At 38.8% G+C, this 20,293-nt stretch overlaps 1 protein-coding gene across 3 annotated transcripts in view; it reads left to right on the forward strand.

Annotated features, from left to right (window-relative positions):
• Positions 1–20,293, forward strand: part of PAXIP1 (PAX interacting protein 1) — a 61,377-nt gene that overhangs the window by 843 nt on the left and 40,241 nt on the right. The window contains exons 2-5 of one of the 3 annotated variants that reach the window (XM_075550185.1): positions 3,635–3,769; positions 10,751–10,794; positions 13,023–13,086; positions 17,613–17,735. In XM_075550185.1, coding sequence (XP_075406300.1) covers positions 3,635–3,769; positions 10,751–10,794; positions 13,023–13,086; positions 17,613–17,735 — 366 coding nt within the window. Of the gene's footprint in view, positions 1–3,634; positions 3,770–10,750; positions 10,795–13,022; positions 13,087–17,612; positions 17,776–20,293 lie in introns of those variants that run through there. The other 2 variants (XM_075550186.1, XM_075550187.1) reach the window with 2 other exon arrangements.

The raw sequence follows: 20,293 nt of genomic DNA on the forward strand, positions 1-20,293 counted from the left end.
ACCACGTTTGGCCAGCCAAATGATTTTGGGCATCCCCGCCACTTGACTTGGGTAATTTATGCAGATCCGGGAGGCTCTGAGTTCACCAGTGTGTGTGCTTGGGAAGGGGGGTTGGGCTTGTATTCCTTGTATTTTTCTTAATTGGGTGAATTAAGGTTTAGTAAATCTGGAAAACACCCCGGTAGCCTCATTATATTACACATTTTGGGTTTGTTTGGTTTTGGTAGTTTGGCCTCCAAAGAATATTATGGGTTTCCCCAAGTTTTTCTTACTAATACGCCTCTTTAATCATCAGAATATTATTCTAGGTGGGGGAGGACTCTTGATTGGCTGTGCTCTTTTTGTTAGTCTTCAAAATACTCTTGGGAAGCTTAACGATAGAATTATGTTGCCTTTAAATCAGTAGTACTAAACTTGAAGAGGGTCGCTGGAGACAAATATTTAAGTGAACTTGGATTGTGTAAGAGGAATTGGGGACAACTGATTGATCTCAGCCATGTGGATTGGCATCTTAGTCATTAAATTCGCTTGGATGAATCCCCCTCCCCCCAAGATGAAGTTTTTAACTTTCAATCTATGGTAAAGGGACTTTCGGCTTTGAATTTAAGCAGATGCAGAACTCAGATGAGCACCTGTAATTAAGTGTTTTCTAATGGAAATTTCCTTTCTCCCAACTGTCCACCATTTTACACCTCTCCTAACCCCCGTCTTCCCCTCTCTTCACCTTTTCACTATGGGACTTTGGGCCAAATGTTACTTGTAACCTGAAACAAGCTGAACAGAACCATATTTGCTCAAGTATGAGCCCAATAGAGTGCTTAGAATGTCATTGGCTTGAGCACCCTCGTGGTGGAGAGAATGGGCGCACAGTTGTGTCAGGTGGTAGGTAGCTGCCATCAAGTCAGCATTGAGTCAGTCCTCATGAGACTGTTGTCATGCGGTGGGTTTTCATTGGCTGGTGTTTTGCAGGGCCCTTTACAATGCTTAGTAGTCTCAAACTGGAAGTTTCCTTGAAACGTGAAGAAATGGCATGGGGGCCACATATGACCTCCATTTTCCATCAGTAGGGAGGGGACCCCAGCTCCATATTAGCCCAAAGTAACTGCCATGAGGCAGAAAGCAGGTGCTTCCACCCTCCAACCGTTCACCCTATTCTGATCCCAGCCATTCTCCCACAGCACTCTACTTCGCAGCTGAGTTTAACTTTCCAATGCTGTGACCACACAGACAATACTCATTACTGGGAGGTTATTAGGGAAATCACCAGATTTCCACCAGTCAGAATGAAAAAACATTAAGGATATATTCACTGGTTCACTTCTTCTCAGCCAGCAGCCTACCAATCCCTCTCTGCTCTTCAAGTTCTGCTCTGTGGTCACTTGGCCTTTGCCTTGTTCTATGGGCCGGGAAGGCTGATGCTTTGCTCTGTTTCGTGTTCTTAGTGTGGGTGGCATGGCCTCTGGTACCACTGCTGCCTCCACCACGTCAGGTAGAGATCGCCACACACTGGTGGCATTTTTTTCTTGATGATCATGGGGTTTCCTGCCTCCCTGCTTCTGAGATGCTCACTTATGCTCAAGCATGGTGAACGTGACTAATTCCTGGTTTAGAGTCCCTGAGCCAGTCACTGGGTGGGGGTTAAAAGGACTGGGTCAAAGAGGCATACCCAGCAGATTTGCTTCACCGCACTTGTTCAATATCATAGCAACATGCCAACCTCTGATGGGATGGGCAGTGACTGTGCATGAGGTGCATTTGCCTGCAAGGGAAGCGTGTCTCCTTTGTGCAAGTGGAGCATTTATTCCGTTTACCCCACATGGTCTAAGATCATGGGTGCTAGAAGGGATCAAATGTTTTCCTAGGGTGCACAGGAGAGGGCATCACTGAAATGTTCCTAGCTGTTGCTTTAGTTGAGCTTGAGCTAAGCAGACATTAAGAGAGTGAAAAGATTTTCTTTATGTGGACTAAATTTGTAGTGATAACTTCAGGCAAGTTAATGTACCTAGAGCAGTGGAAAGAGGAGATAAAATTTAAGGTTTCCGTAGTGTGGAAATTGAAAAGAAACTTTTCTGAAAGTCACAGTTTCAGAAGAGTCTTGGTAAAAGAGGATGATTACATTGAGTTGAAGAATAAATAGGATTTGAAGACAGGTTAGACTGTTTCAATAAATGTGTTGTTCAAAGGAAATAGAAGAGAAACCTAAGGGTAATAGGCCTGGGAGTGGACATCTTCTACAGGTGTGTTGTATAAGGGTATGGAAACTTCATTACTTACATATTTTGGGGACATTGTTGTAGAGTGGTGAGAAGGAAATAGGGTAAAAATACAAATGGGGAAGGTAAATAAAAGGAAGACTGCTTTTTTTTTCTATGAAAGTGGAATGGATATATGAAGCTAAAAAGATGCTTGTAGAAAGTAAAGTGAGATTCACATTAGCGACCATTGCTGTTTTCCTGATTAACCACTGGGTTGGCAGTTAGTTCATAGGCATCTAGGAAGAAAGACCTGGCGCCCTGCGTATGAAAGGTCTTGAACACTGGAGCAGTTGCCCTCTAAAATACAGGGTCATCATGAACTGAGATCAACTTGAGGACGGTGGTTGGGATTTGTTTTGTTCTTTGGTTTTATAGTTCTTGTGAGTCAGAATTGACTCAGTGGTGGTGAGTTCGGTTTTCTTTCTTGGTTTTTTAATGTTGATCAGTAAAATAAATTGTCCATTTGGTGCACTTTTTTACACTACTTAATTTCTGTGTTGCGTTTGTCTCAACCATTCCATAGCGTTTACCTTCCTCGACTTACTTATACTCCTCTTCCTTCCTACCCCTTCCCCCCCAAATATTCTTCATTGCCCCAGTTTTGTGTCTATTATCCCTTTCCACTCTACGTTCTTGAACTCCAGGCGCCTACATGTAACTAAGTGCTTGCCTCCTTCCTAGAGTTTTATGCATTTCACCCAAAGCTAAAAGTACCACAAACTAAAAACCTTTCTTTTCCCTAGCCTAATATATTCCTAAGGGAATGATACTGTTGTCTTTCAGTATTTCATTGATCTCTTTAAATTGCCCAATGTTACTTATTCTTTGACATCTGTCTTCATCTGGAGATCTCTAATGACATTCAGTTACCTTCCTCTTTCACCTGGATTATTATAGTAGTGTTCTAACTGTTCTCAATCATGCAGCCCAGCCCATTCTAGTGGTGACAGTAATTTTTCTGTAGCTAAAATCTGATCATGCCTTTCTGTGCTTCAAATCCTTCAGTGGTTTTCCTCCAGATAACTAAAAAGATAAGACAGAAACCTTTTTTACATAACACATGAGAAGGATCGATCTGATTTCTAGTCATCTACCCGTGTCCAATTTTGGTCCTCATGCTGTGTTTCAGTTGTCTCTCTAGCTTATTTGGCATGAACAGAGGCAGTATTTGTACCTGTTTCTCAGGAGCCATCATTACTGTTCATTGTCCCCAAATGTTTCATTGGCATATTATTCAGAGTAAAAGTTTACAAATGTTTTGTGGGAATAAATACAGTGTGTTTTAATTAAATAGCCCCATTGTCCACGAGAATTATTGTGTAAATCAAGAATGAAGCTGACTATTTCCCGTTTTAATTCCTTTGGGTTCTTTCCTGTAGGTTATCCAGCTTCTCAAAGCTGGGAAAGCTAAGGAAGTCTCCTACAATGCACTGGCCTCCCACATCATTTCAGAAGACGGAGATAACCCAGAGGTTGGAGAAGCCCGGGAAGTCTTTGACTTACCTGTTGTAAAGGTCAGGAGTGAATGATTCTAATTTATGTGGAGCTCAGAAGAAAATGCATTGAAATTTCATGTAACCTTTCTCATGGGCTTTGCTGAGAAAAATGGCCAGATGATGTAACTTTTCTCATGGGCTTTACGTAGAAAATGGCCAGATTAAAGAAGCTCTGGTGGTGCAGTGGGTTAAGCACTGAGCTGCCTGAGGTCAGTTGCTTGGTTTATTTACTTACTTTCTTACTTATGTTTTTAATCAGTCTTTTTATGGCTTTGGAAACCCTATGGAGCATTTTTGTTCTGTCCTCCGATAGGGATACTATGAGTCAGAATTGACTCCATGGAAATGGGTTTTGACATCTTAGTCATCTACTTAAGATTACATTGTTACAAGGTTTCTGTATAGTCTAGGTATTTTGGGGTTTTCTTATACACCTGCTTTTATCACTTCGTATTTTATCACTGCCTACAAGCTCACTAAGTTCAGGACATCATAGAAAGTGGATGTTGTTTGGATCAGATGGGCACTAGCATATTCTCATAAGAAAGCATTTCATTCCTAAAGTAGGCTAAATCCTGTCAAGAAGTAGCTCCTGGAAAAAGGTTTCTTTCCATTCTGATGGTGGCAAATGGCCAAGCAGTTCACTGCCCTGGAGTCCATGCCTCCTGGCGACTCTGGGACAGGGTAGAATGGCCCCTTTGAGTTTCTGGGACTAACTCTTTATAGGAGTAGAAAGCCTTGTCGTTCTCCCGTGGAGTTCCTGGTGCTTTTGAACTGCTGACCTTGGGCTGAGCAGCCCACTGCATAACTACTACCAAGTCTCCTAGAGTAGAAATAGAAATTTTGTCTGCCATCAAACAACTTAGTTAAGCAGCAAAGTATTTAATTGCTTTCTGACAAGGATCACAGTGACCAGTTATAACACTGCCCACTTGCAAGACCTATGGAGCATCACAGTGACCAGATATAACACTTGCAAGACCTATGGAGCATTTACTGTGGGATGTGGTCTCTGCTGGTCAATGCATTATTCAGATTTTGTTGATCTACTTAATGTGCTGCCCTTGTTGATAATTGAGTTGCCTATCATTCAGTGAACAGTTAAAAAATTTGTTAGTTTTGTAATTTTGTATACATCCATTTATATTATAAGCCTTATTTAATAATAGTTCTGTACCACTATCCTTTTTTATCTTCACATTATTAAGTGCTTTGCCTTAAGGGGAAAATAGTATAAAAACGTAATATGACCAGTAGCATGTAGGAGTTAGAAGTCTATAGATCATTAAATTGGTAGGTGGCCGAGAAGCTCTCCCACTGTGGGGACGTGGTGAACCTCGCTTGTGTGAACGGTCTTCAGCTCTGCTTTGCAGGCTTAGCTACTTGGATTTCAAAGTGAATCTTTCATGCGATTGATGTGCACTAGAATGCCTCTTTCTCCATGACAAGCTCATTCTCTGCAGACTTATTTGTGAAGACTGATTCTTTGGAGGGTTCCTGGTCAGTTATCCTGATAGCACTTTGCCAAAGAGGTCGATATGCCAGGGGTTGTTTCTGCCTGTGGATTGCTTCCATTCTTAGCTGTAGAAACTGTATCACAGTTCCTTACACTTCCTGTAAACTTACTTTCTCTTGAGCAAAACCCATAGCTAATGTCTCTAAATCAACTCTCAATAGCTTGTGCAGATTTCACAATTGGTCTTTAGAAGAACAGCTTTGTTGACAAGGTTTTTGGAGCCTAGGTCAATATCTCAAAACCAAACGCTGCTCCATAGGAAAAAGATGAGGCTTTCTACTCCTGTAGAGTTTACAGTCTCAGAAATTCACAGGGGCAATTTTACCCTGTCCTGAGTTGGCACCTGCTCAGTGACAATGAATGTGGTTTAGGTTTTTTGGAGGTCACTGTTGCCTGCCCATCTACAGCAGTGGTTCTTAAACTTGGCTGGGTTCCAACTCCCCTTGATATGTAGTAAGTTCTTACTGTTAGTAGTGAAAAGTACATGTAAGGTAGCTATTTCAACCATATATACAGGCATAGAGTCCACAATATACATTTTGTGAAATAGGACAGTGTGAGTTGGATTTTGTGTGAACATCATGTCGAAACCCTATGAGAGTGCTTTTCTGGTCATTCTTTGCTGCTGCTGCTGCTAAAACTTGTCGGAGACCAGACTAACTGATGGTGCAGAATCAGGAAGGGAGCAGAAAGCACCCTGCTCTACCCACTGTACTGCCTGCTTGAGCAGCAGGAGCAATCTATTGTAGCCTGCCCACCTGACAAAACTTGAGACCCAGAGCCATGTCCTCTACCTCACTGCCTGTATTCCTTCTGTGGTCCAGTGCTGTCAGAGAGAGTCTTGAGTTTGAGGCCTTTAAAAAGCAGTGGGGAAAGTGAAAATGAGAGCTGCTTTTCCCTTAAAAACGAACCTGTGGGACCAGTGATCTGTGTGGTAGGATGGATAGATAGATATGCATTTGCATGTAAGTGTTGCATTGACAAAAGGCTTCATAAAGTTCGCAGAAAATGGAATTTGAAGATAATGGCATTTTTCACGAATGTTTTGAAGCCTTTGTGTGTGTGTGTGTGTTTACACAAGAAGCCCTATTGTTTTCTGGTCAGCTTCAGCTGACCACTTTCTTCATGGGAGAAAGCGGTGGCAGTCTACTGCTATAAAAATTACAGCTTTGGACACCCTATGGGTAATTTTACTCAGCTCCATAGGGTCCCTATGAGGTTGAATTGACTTGATGACATGGGTTTGGTTTATTTTTCTTCACACAAACAATTGTATATGCACCTATTTCTCACTTTTTAACTATCTCATTATTAAATATTTCACATTTGCTACCATAGTAAAAAAGAAGACTCCATCCAACTATTTTGTGTGTTTGGGACATAAGTCTGCCTGTCATGAGCACCCAGGTTGGAGGCTGTGATGGTTAATGGTATGTGTCAGCTTGCCTAGGCCAAGTTGATTCTCAGTGGCATGTCAATTATAAAGTGATATAATTTGGCCATTGTGTAATAATATAGTCATTTTCCATTTTGTGATCCACTATGGTAAATTTCAGTTATGATGCAGACGATTTTCACACAATGGCATGATCTTTGATACCTACCATATTTGGCTATTTACTAGGGGCCTTCAAAAAGTTTGTGGAAAAAAATAGAATTAAAAGGTACTAGAATTCTGCCATGAGCTTTTGAAGCCCCCTTGCATATAGAAAATGCCCAATCTGAGATGTGAAGAGGATAAGTATGTCTTTCAGTATGTAACTACTTGGACACAACTCCTGGAAGCCCTAAGGAAGTAATGAGACGCTGCTATAGATAGAATCACCGTGAGTGTGGCTGCTGCAAGTGCTGGCTGGTTCTTACATCCCGCAGCAGACTTGCCAGCTACGAAGAGACATTTCACAATGACAGACAGTGCCCACTCAAGTTCTGAACTGAACAGTCCTCCATTTTACATAGCATAGGTGTCTATCACTTAATGTCTGTTCAGGGAGTACCCAACTCCATGTATGTTTGTGGTCCAATCAGAGAATAGGATATAGCTGAGGTACTTTATTAAGTACAGAGATCCAGCTTTCTCAGTGTCTTTGTTCCTTACCTGCTCCAGATTGCTGGTAATCTCCATCCTGGAGTAGCAAGGAGAAAGTGCTGGTTTCCATCCACAACGACTTGTCCCATGTTGCTTGCCTTAGTTGGGATCGTGCAGATGGCACTAGAGCTGCCAAACAGGATGCCCTGCCAGTGCAGCTGCCCCACAAGGCATGGGCACTCTGTGCATGATGCCTGGCCTAAAGCCAGTTCGTCCTATGGTGGCAGCTACCTAACATTTGCATTACCGTTAGGGTAGGAAGAGAAATAGGGAAGCTGACTAGGAGGTAGTGGAGGAGTGGGAGGGCCCAGGGGTAAGGTGCACTGGCTAGAGGAGAACTGTACTAGGTTATGTGTGGGACACTCAGAGATGGGGCAGAACCTGTAGGCATGATGGAGACCCAGTTTTTGCACAGGCCATTGGTGTATCAGTGAGTCTCAGCTGAATTCATGACCATTTCTTTCTGCCTCTCGTGTATAATCTGGTGTTTGTACAACTCCAAATCACATAATGTCTTTTTTCACAGGATTGTGGATGGTCAGCAATGCGTACTACAGCTGTATTTCTAGAAATGTATATTAAAGCTCTACAGAACTCATTAACTAGCTTCTGTACTTAATATTTTGCCTCCCTAGATTAATATTCCACTTTCACCCTTGTCCCTCTTTGATTACAGAATTTTAAAACCCATCCTAGACATACTGTTTATTCTGTAAATATTTCAGCATCTCAGGTCTGCTTTTTAATTTGTGACACCTTGATTGTCCAATGACGATTTGTTGATTTGTAAGCAAATACCGTTGTTTTTCAGAACCGACCTAATAGCTTGTATTCATTCAATGATAGTTGGGTAAATGCTAATATTCTTAGCCTGAACCTAATAAGCCTGTCTAATTTGGATCTTTCTGCTAGGCATTGAGTCTGAGTTAGGCTGACTGGAGGGCAGGACTTGGCTCCCTAGGGTCTGTCCCTGGGCCTTTGCCTTGATATTAAGTTTGACAAATGCAGTTTAAAATAGGCATCCCTATGCACGATGACGTTTATCCATCATTTGTAGAAAATGAGGAGTTTCACGTATTTGAATTTTATAGATTTTAAACTTGCTACTTTAGGCACCAGTTTTTTAAAATGATTTTTTTATAGAAATATTTTTCTCTGTAGCCTTGGGGCATCATTGGAAATGTTAATTCTGCTGACTTGTAGTAGTGGGTTTATTTTTATATATTGTTTTTGCCTTTGGGGTAAGTAGCTACTTATTACTATGCTTCTGTGGTTCTTTGTTTTGGCTTTACTAGTGTGTCCTCCTTCTTAGCTTTGCACTATTTTATCTGAATGAGGGCATACTGTGCCCGGACTTTATTATAACTAGACCCACTACCTAACTGGGAGACGTGTCTCACTCCCATCCCAACCTCTGGAGGGAAGACTGGCTAAGGTATATGCTGATTTTCTTATCCAGGAAAGGCATAGTTTTACTGCCCTCAGCTGGAAAAATCAATCTCTCTGGTCCTAAGGGATCATTAGAAATACTGGCTTCAAGAAAGCCCCCCCCCCCCCCACATTGTGATCCCTCAGTGTGATCAGTTAGGCAACTTTAAACCCAGAGGGCTCTTCCGAGTGTTTCTGTCAAGGATAAAGCTTGGCCTAAGTGGAGAATGTTATTAGTGCTGGCCAGTTCTCCTAACTTTAACTGGAACTTCTGCAGGCCTACCAGAGAATATTAAGATGTGTTGGATGAAGTACATGTACAGATAGAAATGTTAAGTCCTCTCTCTAAGATGTGCATTTTATTCAAGTTAGTTAAAATGATTGGTAAAATTATCAAATCACCATGAAATAGTTACCTTAACTTCCAATCTTATAAGATGTTAAGTATTCCATTCTTTTGTTTGCCATAAATAAGCTTAATGAACATTTATAGATACTACCTAAAAATGATTACAACTCTATTAAAGTTACACATAAACAAATCAGTTTGAAGATCATTAAGTTGGAATATAGCTTCCATGAGAAGAAAGACTGTATTTTTTGCTTGTTGTTGATGGTATTTTTCAGTTTACCTGTTACTTCTGTATACTCAAAACCTTGCACCATCTCTGGCACAAAATAATACACTTAGTCCTCACTATTTTGTTACTTGACATTTTGTGTTTATAAACACTGTAAACAGTCGGTCTGACTAGTTTGCACTTTGAGGGTGGTAACCTGGTGAAAGGAGGACGCTCAGATGCTGTGAAGTGAGAGTAGCAATGGCTGTAAGGACCTGTCTGGGCTGTGGGGCTGAGTGGTTTGGCAGTTAGCAGTGATGCAGGCCTCCTCCATCTGTGGTCTGATGTGCTTGTCCTCTTTTACATTCTGTTTTTGGATAGCAGTGGTTCTCAACCTTCCTGCTGTCGCGAGCCTTTCATACAGTTCTTCATGTTGTGGTGACCCCCGGGGTAGGCGTAGCTCCTGCCTGGAGACAGGAGCGGTGTCTCGGGTCCTAAGGCCATCAGAAATATGGTCTTAGGCGACCTGTGTGAAAGGGTTGTTTGCTCCCCAAAGGGGTTGCAACCCCCTTGGTCTTGTTATAAGAACCGCTGCTTATAACAACCTTGGATTTTCACACAATGACCTGGATTTTCGAATCAAATCATGTCATTAAATGAGGAGTATGTGTATTTGATGAATGAATTGGTGGATAACTAGTAAGTAGGTAGGTATGTGTTTTAGTTGAATGAAATTTCTGGAAGTCAGCCAGCTAAATGGGCAGTACTATAGTTTTACATGGTTATTTTGTAAGGCAGTGGGTTTCACTTTGTAAAGCAAATGGTAAATAAATTTTGAAAAAATTAAATATAGAACTAGAAGAGGAGCTAATTTAAAAAATAAATTACCTGAAATGGTAGTAATTAATCTGAGGCTTTATAATTCATCTTAGTTGTGAAATTCATAAGGAGACTATTAGACAATATCTTTTGGTTATAAACATCTACTTGGCTTTTCTTAAAAAAAAAACAAACTCGTGAATTTAGACTTCATTGAACTCAGGATTCAAGAAGGGAACTTATGAGGGACTGACTTTATTCTATAGGTAGAGTGGATTGAGTGGCCCCGGGGTGGGATAGAGTTATGAAATTGATAAAAATAATGTAAAGTGAGTATTTAAATGTCCATATGGAATAATTTTTACAAAATCAAATAATACTTAATTTTATAATTGGATTTTTCATTTTAAATGTTAATAAAAACAAATCTTTGTGATATTTCTGCTGCCTGTGAGTATTCATCATATGAATGCTTTGTGATTGTTTCTGAGAGCTTTTTAATTTCTATGAGCAGTGGTGCAAAAATCATGTCACTTTCCTCCTAATTTGAAAATGCTTGTTGATGGAGTTAACATTTTGTTTTGCAGCCATCTTGGGTGACTCTATCTGTTCAGTGTGGAGCCCTTCTGCCGTATCCTTTCTGGGGGTGAGGGGGAGGACGGGTAACTACTGATGTAGGCGTGAAACGGTGCGTACTGAATACAAAGGGCTTATTAGGCCGTTTATGTTGTCTCTACTCAGTATTCCCTCCTATTTTCTATCCTGTCTCAAATTGCATGTCACTAGTCCTTGTCATTTGTAGAGTAAAAATAGGGAGGGCCAGGGCATTTGGAAATAGATTTAGGACAGGGCTACCAGGCACAGGTTCTAATTCTACTGAGCTTTAAAATCTTGGGCAATCTACTTCTCTGGACCTTAGTTTTCTTATTTGAAACAGGTAACTATTGTGATGTCTGACAAGACCGTATATTTCTTAGACCAAACCATGAATTACTTGAAGAGTAGATTGGAGAAGAGAAAATCAGAGGGAAATATTTAATTTTATAGCATGCGTTATTTTTGTTAATTTCACTAGATAATGGAAGGTTTATTAGTTCAGTAAACATGTTAAGTATCTCTTAGGATCTAAGAACTGAAAATACAGTGGTGAATAAGATTGCATTCGTTCATTTAACATTTCTTGAGTGTGATTTTGCCGCACAGACTACACCAGATGTTAGGAAGGAGGTATCCTACAGGCTTACTGTTGACTCTTCTTGGTGTGGTGCCTCCTATTTCATATGAAAATGTGAATCCTCGGTTTCTGGAGGGTAACATTTGAGCATGAATCATAAGGGTATCTGATACCATACAGTCATGATGATAAGATTTTGGTTTGGGGTGATCTTTTCACCCTGTTTTATTTTGAAGGTGTGCAAGGTAAATTCCTTTGCATGCACTTATTATAGAATGTGGATGGAGGGAATTTTGTAATTAAATATTTATATGGGATGTCAAATAAATGGAAAGCATCTCTTTAAAGACAGTTCTTGGAGTATGAATAGAACAGTAGCAATTCCAATTTAAAAAAGTTAGGATTTCGTATCTACAGTCCAGAGAGTTGAAGGCAATTAGTTCCTAGTGGTGTGTCTGGCTTGTGTTGTAGTTTTCCTTTTCAGTGGGGGTGCGGGGTGGTGAAGGAAAGAGTTTGTTTACCTTTTTGTTTTATTTTATTATAAAATCAGGTAAAAAAGATTAAGAGTGGAGTAGGTACTTTTGAAGGGAAGAGTCTGTTCTTGTTCCCGATCATTAACTCTCCACACAAGAATCTTTCAGCACTGGTCATCTCCTTACTTGCCTCTCCTAAAGAACCCTCAAGGAAACCGAGAGGAGAGCCTAAGATTCTGGTAGATGACATCAGCTGGGTTTTACCTTGGCTAACGTTCCCTCAAGCTTTTGAAAGTATGAAGTCCTTGATCTGTTCAGTAGGAAGATCAGGAATAATCTCTCGATGATTGAGTTGCTTGAGTCATATTTGAGTCTAGGTTATTACAGCCAAAGAATGTTCACTTCTTGGCATTAGGATTTCAAAATCTATTATGATTTTCTTAATTCACCTACCTCAATAGATATGCTTTTCATCTACTAGAAAAATAAGTAATACTTTAACCATGTTGAATTCTTATAGGCATTCCAAAGCTCAGAGAAAGTCCTTGTGGTTTGTTTTTAATAGACTGTAAAAGACAGACACATATAGCCCCTGTCTGCCTTCTAGCCATGATCTCAGTGTGTGGTACACAGTAAGGCTTCAATAATTATATTTAATGCATGTTAAAAATTAGAACTGGGAAGGATTTAGGAAGTTCTATTCAAACTCTTAATTTAACAGAGGAAACTGAAGCTCAGAGTTGTCTTGCCCAAGTTTACAAAGATAATAGTAATACTAAGTATAAAACTTTAATTATTTCATAAAGCATTCCTTCTACTATATTATAATCATACTAAAATTTTATTTAAAATTTTTTTCATTTGTTTTCTAGATGATTGTTGTGTTATAGGTATGTGTGTATATATGTGTATGGTAAGCTAGGCATCAGCGATCAATGTATTATGCCCACTTATTGATAGATTAGATTTTAAAATATATCTTAATAGAAATCTCTCCGTTCTCTTTGTGTTATTCTCTTTTTTCTAGTCTGCTCTGTATTCTTCCGTGGTCAACTTAAAGTTGTCTCTTTCTTAAATGAACTGAATGAGGGGGGAGGGAAGGAAACAGGATGGGAGCAAGTAATGTTTACATGGGCAAAGAGGATATGTCTGTTAGTGAAGTACAGGTTGCACTAATTTTATTTCATTGTAATCTTAATAACTATAAAACAGAGTAAATGGTTTTTCTCCAGAATCATGTCAGATATTTTTTGGAGTCACTGCCTGCCTTTCTCAGGTAAGCATGGTTGCAATTAGTCTTATATTATTTATATGTAGCATTTCTGTGTTTTTGCTTGATTGAATTTATGGCTTGCTTGTTAACCACTTTTAACGCTGTTGACTGAACTGCATAATCAGTATGAACTTTTGATGCATTTAGGATTATCTAAATACTCATGTTTATTTTGAAGATTATAATGGGTGAAAATGGTTTTTCTGTTCTAAGGAATTGCAAGGATTTAAAACTTGTGTAGGAAAAAATATTAAAAGTGAAATTAAAAGATGACAATCCAGGCATAATTATAGGCAAAGAATTAATTTTATTAGTAAATAAAGGACTTATACAGATCATTTTAAACAATAAAGACTTCAAATCAGAGAAGTGAACTTATCGCTCATAGAGAAAAAAGTATAATAGTTGGTATCACATAGTTGGTACATTTTTTATAAGCAAAGACATGGGAATATCAAAGAGATGAAACTTGCTTATCAGATTTGTAACAGTGTACTGACTGCTGGTGAAGTTGTCCAAGACAAACACAAAGGAAGCGACTGCTGGCGGGATTGGGAATTACAAATCAGTGTAACTGTTCTAGAAAAGGTTAATGTGTTAGCTTCCTTTTAAGTACTGATTTCGTCTTTACCTGCAATTCTCTTATGTTAAGAAATCTCCAGGTTGATGGAAATAGAGACAGATTGCTGCTAAGAGAGTAAGATCAGGAATTATTAGGTTATCTAATACTTGGGAAAGGTTAAGGAACATGTTTTATACATTTACACGAATCTAGTTGTGTTGCCATTTTTGAGTTATGTTACGAAGATAAGTGGGGAGGGGGAAATCAGGATATCAAATAGGCATATAGTATTATATGAACCAAATTAAAGGGTCATAACTGAAAAAGGAGACCAAAATGTTAACAGTGGTTAATTATGGGAGGCCAGGGAAATGATTATTTAACTTTTAAATTATTTTCTGTTTTCCCAAGCCCATAGTTTAACAATTCCTTAAACCATAAAAACTGTTTTTAAAAATTAAGTTTGTAAAGGCAGCTTGTTTTTAAACTAGGTAGGACACCTTGATTAAGATCAGTTTTTCGGTACTGGAAAAACCACCATCCGGGAGTACTGCTCGTTTATTTCACATGGTCCCGATATTCTTGATATTCTCAAGAAGATATTTTTGAGCAAGGATTTAGTTTTTCATCATCTCAATGAAACCTTTGAAAAGGGGCATAACACGATAAGGGCTTTGATTAGTGTTGCTTTTTATGTTTCTCCTTTGTAATAAGTGATTATAGAGCCAGGCCATATTTACTTTAGTACTATTAGATTTTTGTCCAGATTCAGCTTTTAGTACATATGATATTACCAATCTGAATTTGCTCTTGTCTTAGTCCACTCAATGAATAACCACTTAACTATGGTTACTGTGTTTTTGGTATTTTGTCTATAAAATTGTTGGAAGAATTTTAAAATGATGAAATCCTCTTTTTTCTTGCTACATAAATTTTTCGGAGATCCTTAAAGAATCAGAATGATTCTATCCCACCAAGCCCCTTAGGAACATGAATTTTGTTGGTATTAATATTTTTCAATTTTTTTCATATCTGTTATAAATGTGTATTTATATGATGAAGATGATTTTTAAAGTTGGCAAAATGAATTTTTTTTTTACTGGGTGCTATGGTTACATGTAATTTTTTGTTATTTTTCTTATACTTCTCTGTATGTTCCAAATTTATAATAAACCACAGAAAAGTGTTTTAATTTCAAACCTTTTATTATTATATTTCTTATGCATAAACTGGCTAAAATGCGAATTTTACTTTTAATTATATTTCATATTTATTGGATTTCTGAGTTTCAGAATCAGAAACCCAGAGAGGATTCAAGTTGAATGAGAAAGCAAGAGGGAAGGTGGGGGCCATAGAGAGTCGGAGTGGGTGCAGGGGAGGACTGTGGGTATTTTCAGGGATGTAAGTGGCAGTTACTTGGAGTTGAGCAGACTTGGCTTGAGGATAAATAATAAAAGGTATCAGTATAAGATAATGTAAGGGTTTATTTAGGTGATTAGATATTAAATGCTCTGAGTTTCACACTAAACAGAGTGCTTTTATTCTTGGGGACTAGAGTTGCATTTGTCAAAGGTTTATGCTAGTTCCTGTGGAGTCAATTTCAATTCATGGTGAGCCCATCCATGTATATCAGAGTAGAAGTGTGTTCTCTAGTGTTGATTGTTTCAGAAGCACAACATCAGAACTTCCTTCCAAGGTGCCTCTGCTTGAACTTGAAACTCCCAAACTTTTGGTTAGTAGTTAAGTGCACTAACTTCACAAAAGATTATTGTACAGTGCACATAAGAGTTTAACATATATGTGCTAATAAATCAAACTCATTGCTGTGGAGTCGGTTAGATTCTGGATCGTAGCAGCCCTAGAGGACAGAGTAGCACTGCTCCACAGGGTTTGAAGCTGCAGGCCTTTATGGAAATGGATAGTAGCTCCATTCTTCTGTAAAGAAGCTAGTGGTTGTGAGGGTCCATAAGACACTATGATGGGTTACATCTCGTCACATGTAAGTGACTAGGAAAGCATCGTTGTCAACTGGAAGGGTTGAGATACTTGACAGGAAGTAAGATTTGAACTGGAACCAAAAGAATAGAGTAAAAATAAGGTTAGAAGGGAGGGTGTTCCATATGGGGGAAAAATTGAAGCGGAAACAGGAAGGCACAAATGGCTCATTATTAAACTGGTGGCAGAGCCAGGTTACACATTTGGGCTTCGAGTCAAAAGCTTGGGATGCTTAGTTGAGCAGAGACTATAGAACTCCCTGAAACCTAGGTATGTAAGCTTAGCTTCATAAAATCGTTAATGGACTCCTTCTGAATGTTTGCATTAGGAAATTGCTGGGGAGGGGGCGGGATTTGGAAAAGAAAAGTGTAAATGAAATTAGAATCACCTCTGCTTGGTCATTAAGCGCAGCGTGTGGCATGTGAAGTCAGGGTAGATTGGAGTTTTTGCAAGATGGAAAGTTGCGCTCTTAGACTTTCGCAGTGCTGTTTTAGATTAAGGTTAGCACAGTTTAAATGAAGGTACAAGATATACATTAGAAACCCTGTGAGATGCATTGAATTTGGCCTGTTGATCAGTTATCCCACTGGAGATCTTTTCTAGGGATTTGAAGATAGAGTGGTATGATGTGCTAAGAATTATGAATTCCTGCTGAAGATAGTACAAATAAGAACAGATAACCAGGAATAGAACCTTTGTTAACATACATAGTTAAGAGATTGGAAAGAAAGAAATTGAAAAATACATCAAGACAATTGAAGAAAGAGGCTAAGTCAAACTTAATTTTCATTTTTATTGCTAGAACTAGCAAGGCCCCAGGTAAACTTTAAGCAGGAGTTTGTAGCAGGTAAGTGTACTTGGTACCATGTCATCTTTCAGTCCTGTCCTGTAGCCCAGGGGAAAGCATGATGAACGCGGCGTGGACTTGGTGATCATTCTTAAGACTTAGGTAGCTCTGGGGCTCTGAGTTGAAAATGTATACCAGGATAGTCAGCAGGGGATGAGAATGACAGTCCCAGTGGGGGGGGGGGGGGAGCTGTGGCAGAGAACAGACATACCTGGATCCTTGAAGGTAGAATAGTGTTATTTGACTCTGCGTTTGTAAAGTTACACACAGAGTGGAGATACTGGCTATCAGCTTTCAACTGAAAAGTAGACTTTTATTTAGGTGCTAAAATCACTAAGGAGAATGGCTGGACTCACGGTGGACAAAAAGAAAATGAATTTAGCATGGCCTCTGACAGTATTTTATATTGTTCTAGCAATTTCTTTGGGCATCAAAAATCAGAATCTGATAGGATTTTTATGGACCACTTACACTTCCTGTCACAACTCATCACTTATGATGAATTGAAGCCCCCAATGTGTAATTTAACAGGGTAAGAGAGAAAACCCTGTTTGTACGCTTGGAAAGATGGCTAGGAATGAGTATGGGGGGAAGATCTTACCCTAGTATAGTTCCTATGAAGAATCCTGGAAATTTCAGTTGAAGGAAAGTTCATTGTGAGGCAGTGATATTTTGTGGTTGCTGAAAAATGTCCATTCTTTTTTAAGATATACTAACCAATGCATGTGTAGTATGTAGCTAGGGGACTCCCTTCAGCACATACTTGATGACTACTTCTTTTGTGTCAGGAACAATATTAAGTATTAGATACATGTGATTTCTCCCCTCAGAAACTTACAGTTTAGAAGGGGAGACCGGCGTCTAAAAAATCATTATGACATGTGAAAATAAAAGTGGGTATAAGATACAGAATTAATACAGAGGAGGGGTGGATAATGATGGTTAATTTTTTGTGCTGTTCTCTGCACCAATTAGAGACTGGTTGAGCTATTTGTACCTTTTTAAAAATGCTAGAACATCTGTGCGCACACGCACACACGTGCATATACCAGGCAGGACTCCACCTTTTAAGAAGGAATGTTTGCTTGGTGGTTCTTAGTGACCCTTCTGTCTTTTCCCTGTCAGGGTGTTGATACAAGCTGGAGCTCTTTGTTGGAGTCTTCCAGAGATGTCCCAGGGAGAGATAGGGAAGTGAGATTGTGCCAGCAGAAGTTGGAAAGCACAGACCATCTGCCTTCTTCTGACCCGGTACTGATGCAGGCTGAGGCCCTCTAATGTAATGTGCTGGGTAGGTGTCTGGGAATAGGGCAAGTGTAATTAATGGAGAGCCTGGCCAGGGTCCTAATTTAAATCTAGATGACAAACAAAGTCCTTTCCATTTCTGTATCTCAATCAGCAAATATTTCTTGACTGCCTACCCATGTGCCTTGCACTGTACTAGGTACCATGAAAGCTATCAAAGACGTTTAAAATATTCTCATCTAAGACACTAGTCTTTAATAGATAGCATTATAGTTCATAATCAAAACTGAACAAGAAACCTATGCACGCTAGAATCAAGGATGGCTGTAATATGGCTGATGAGAGAACTGAAGAAGAGGGAGGACATTATTGATAGGTATAGGGGAAAGCATCTGTTTACCAAGGGAACAGAGAAGAAATGTGAAGGAGCTCTAAAAAGTTTGTGGGAAAATTCCATCATCTTTTATTCCATTTTCCCACGAGTTTTTGAAGCCCTCCTCCTAGTTTTTAGCTCCAAGAGCTTAGAGTGCAGTGGGGGTGGGTAGAAAGAGAATAACATCCAGTTGCCTGGTGTGGTAGATATGTAGAATCTTGTATAGCATGTGAGTTGGAATGTAATGACCATGATAACCTGAATCTTAGAGGAATAAGAATTTAAGACTGAGTGTTGCTTTGCGACAGAGAAAGGATAAGTCTGAGGAGTGTCATTTATAGATGGTGGTAGTTGAAGGTGACACGGGAAGTAGTTCAACAAAAAGGAGGTGGTCAGGAGCCAGACACATCAGGCAGAGCCTTGAGTACCATTTTGAAACTTTGTGGGTTTTAGCCTTAAAAACATCAGAGCTTTATTAGCCAAAATGGTAAGATTTGTGATTTAGAAAAATTGCTCTGAAAAAAGTAAAGCACTTTTCCCCAGTTATAAAATTAATGATCTTGATAACTTGGAAAATACAGAAAAGTATAAAAATGAAAATTTAAAAGTCCCCATAATCCTATCACCCTAGTTAACTATGTGTTAACATTTTGGTGTGGAAAGAGCATTCCTAATTATTAATTATGCTGATAGAGATTCATTCAATGAGCTGGTATGGTTTCTAGAGGTCATTTAATCCAAATGTACTTCGATGAAGAATCTGGTCCATGGACATTTTATGTACTCACGTAGGTTAGTTATGGGAGACACTGTATTATGCCCCAGGTCTCCTTTCTCCCTGTCTGGTGTTCTTTCCACAGTAACATACTGCACCCTATTGAAATCTACACCTAGGACATAGGCTAAATATGCTGTAGGACTATATTTACTGCAGTCAATAAAATAAAAATAATACTTAGCTGACATATGGCCAATCTTGGTAAAAAGGCCAAATAGAGATTATGTTTTTGATTTTATTTTTAATAAAGACATGTAACTAACTATTAGATTAACCTATATTATCATAATTAAATCTGAACTCCAAATGCTGCAGGATATAAATGTTTTTTGCAGGAGCCTCTAATAAATAACAATCTGATCTAATCTCCTGAAATGTGACATTGATCTATGAAATTAAAAAGGTATAAAATACTGATATTTAAAGGTAATGTGATCTTTTAGTATTCATAGAGTAGTGTGGAATGTGAAGTGATTTCTTTAAATACTTTTAAGATGTATGAGAGTAGATGTATGCCCGAGCTTTGGCAAACTACATAACGGCGATTACAAAGAGATTAACCTACTATTTATCAATGCTTAAAAAAAATAATAACTTGAGACAAAGATCAAGACTTCATCAGTCATAATCCTCTTCTTATAATAAATTTATCCTGATTAAAAAAATCACTTGGTTAAATGATTATCTTAGTGTTAATGCTTTATTTTTCTAAAATGTTTCTCTTGTTTTACAGACTCTAAAATTTTAGACATTCTTTTTGGCTTTGCTAGTAGTGATTACCCTGAGAGAAACTGTGTAGAACAGTGGAAAGTTTAAGAGCTGAGTGACAGACCTGGGTGTAAAAGCCAGCTTTGCCAGCCATTACCTGTACTCCTAAGAAAATCGTTTAACTTCTTTCAGGGTGTCGCTTGCTTAAAGACGGGAATGATGCTCCCCATTTCCCATGGTGGTTTTAAAGACTAGGAATGTATATCAAGCACTTGGCACAGTTCCTGGCACATTGTAGGCAGGCAATAAATGGTAGCTTCTGTATTACGACAGCGAAAGCCTGTTGTAAAACGTAAACCATCATATCTGGAGTCCTTCCATCATCACCATGCACGCATAGGAAGTATTCCTTTTATGCTTGCTTTTGTTTCTCTTGTGTACATTTTCCCCTGCACTTACAAACCATTGTATTTTTATCCTTTTATTTTAGCCATTTCATAATTAGTTCTGTTTTCCATTAGTGATTAAGAAGTTCTTTAAATGTCGTTGATATTGCAATTGTATTTAAACAATTTCAGAAATTACACAAGGAAGCTGGAATGGTGTAGTGGTTCTTTCTGCTTCCTCCCCCCCCTATCATTTTTATTACAGACTGAAGTAATCGTCCATTCAGTCTTTGGAATATGAATAAAAGTATTTTTTAAA

Source organism: Tenrec ecaudatus, chromosome 5 (assembly GCF_050624435.1).
Source record: "Tenrec ecaudatus isolate mTenEca1 chromosome 5, mTenEca1.hap1, whole genome shotgun sequence".
Lineage (NCBI taxonomy): Eukaryota > Metazoa > Chordata > Mammalia > Afrosoricida > Tenrecidae > Tenrec > Tenrec ecaudatus.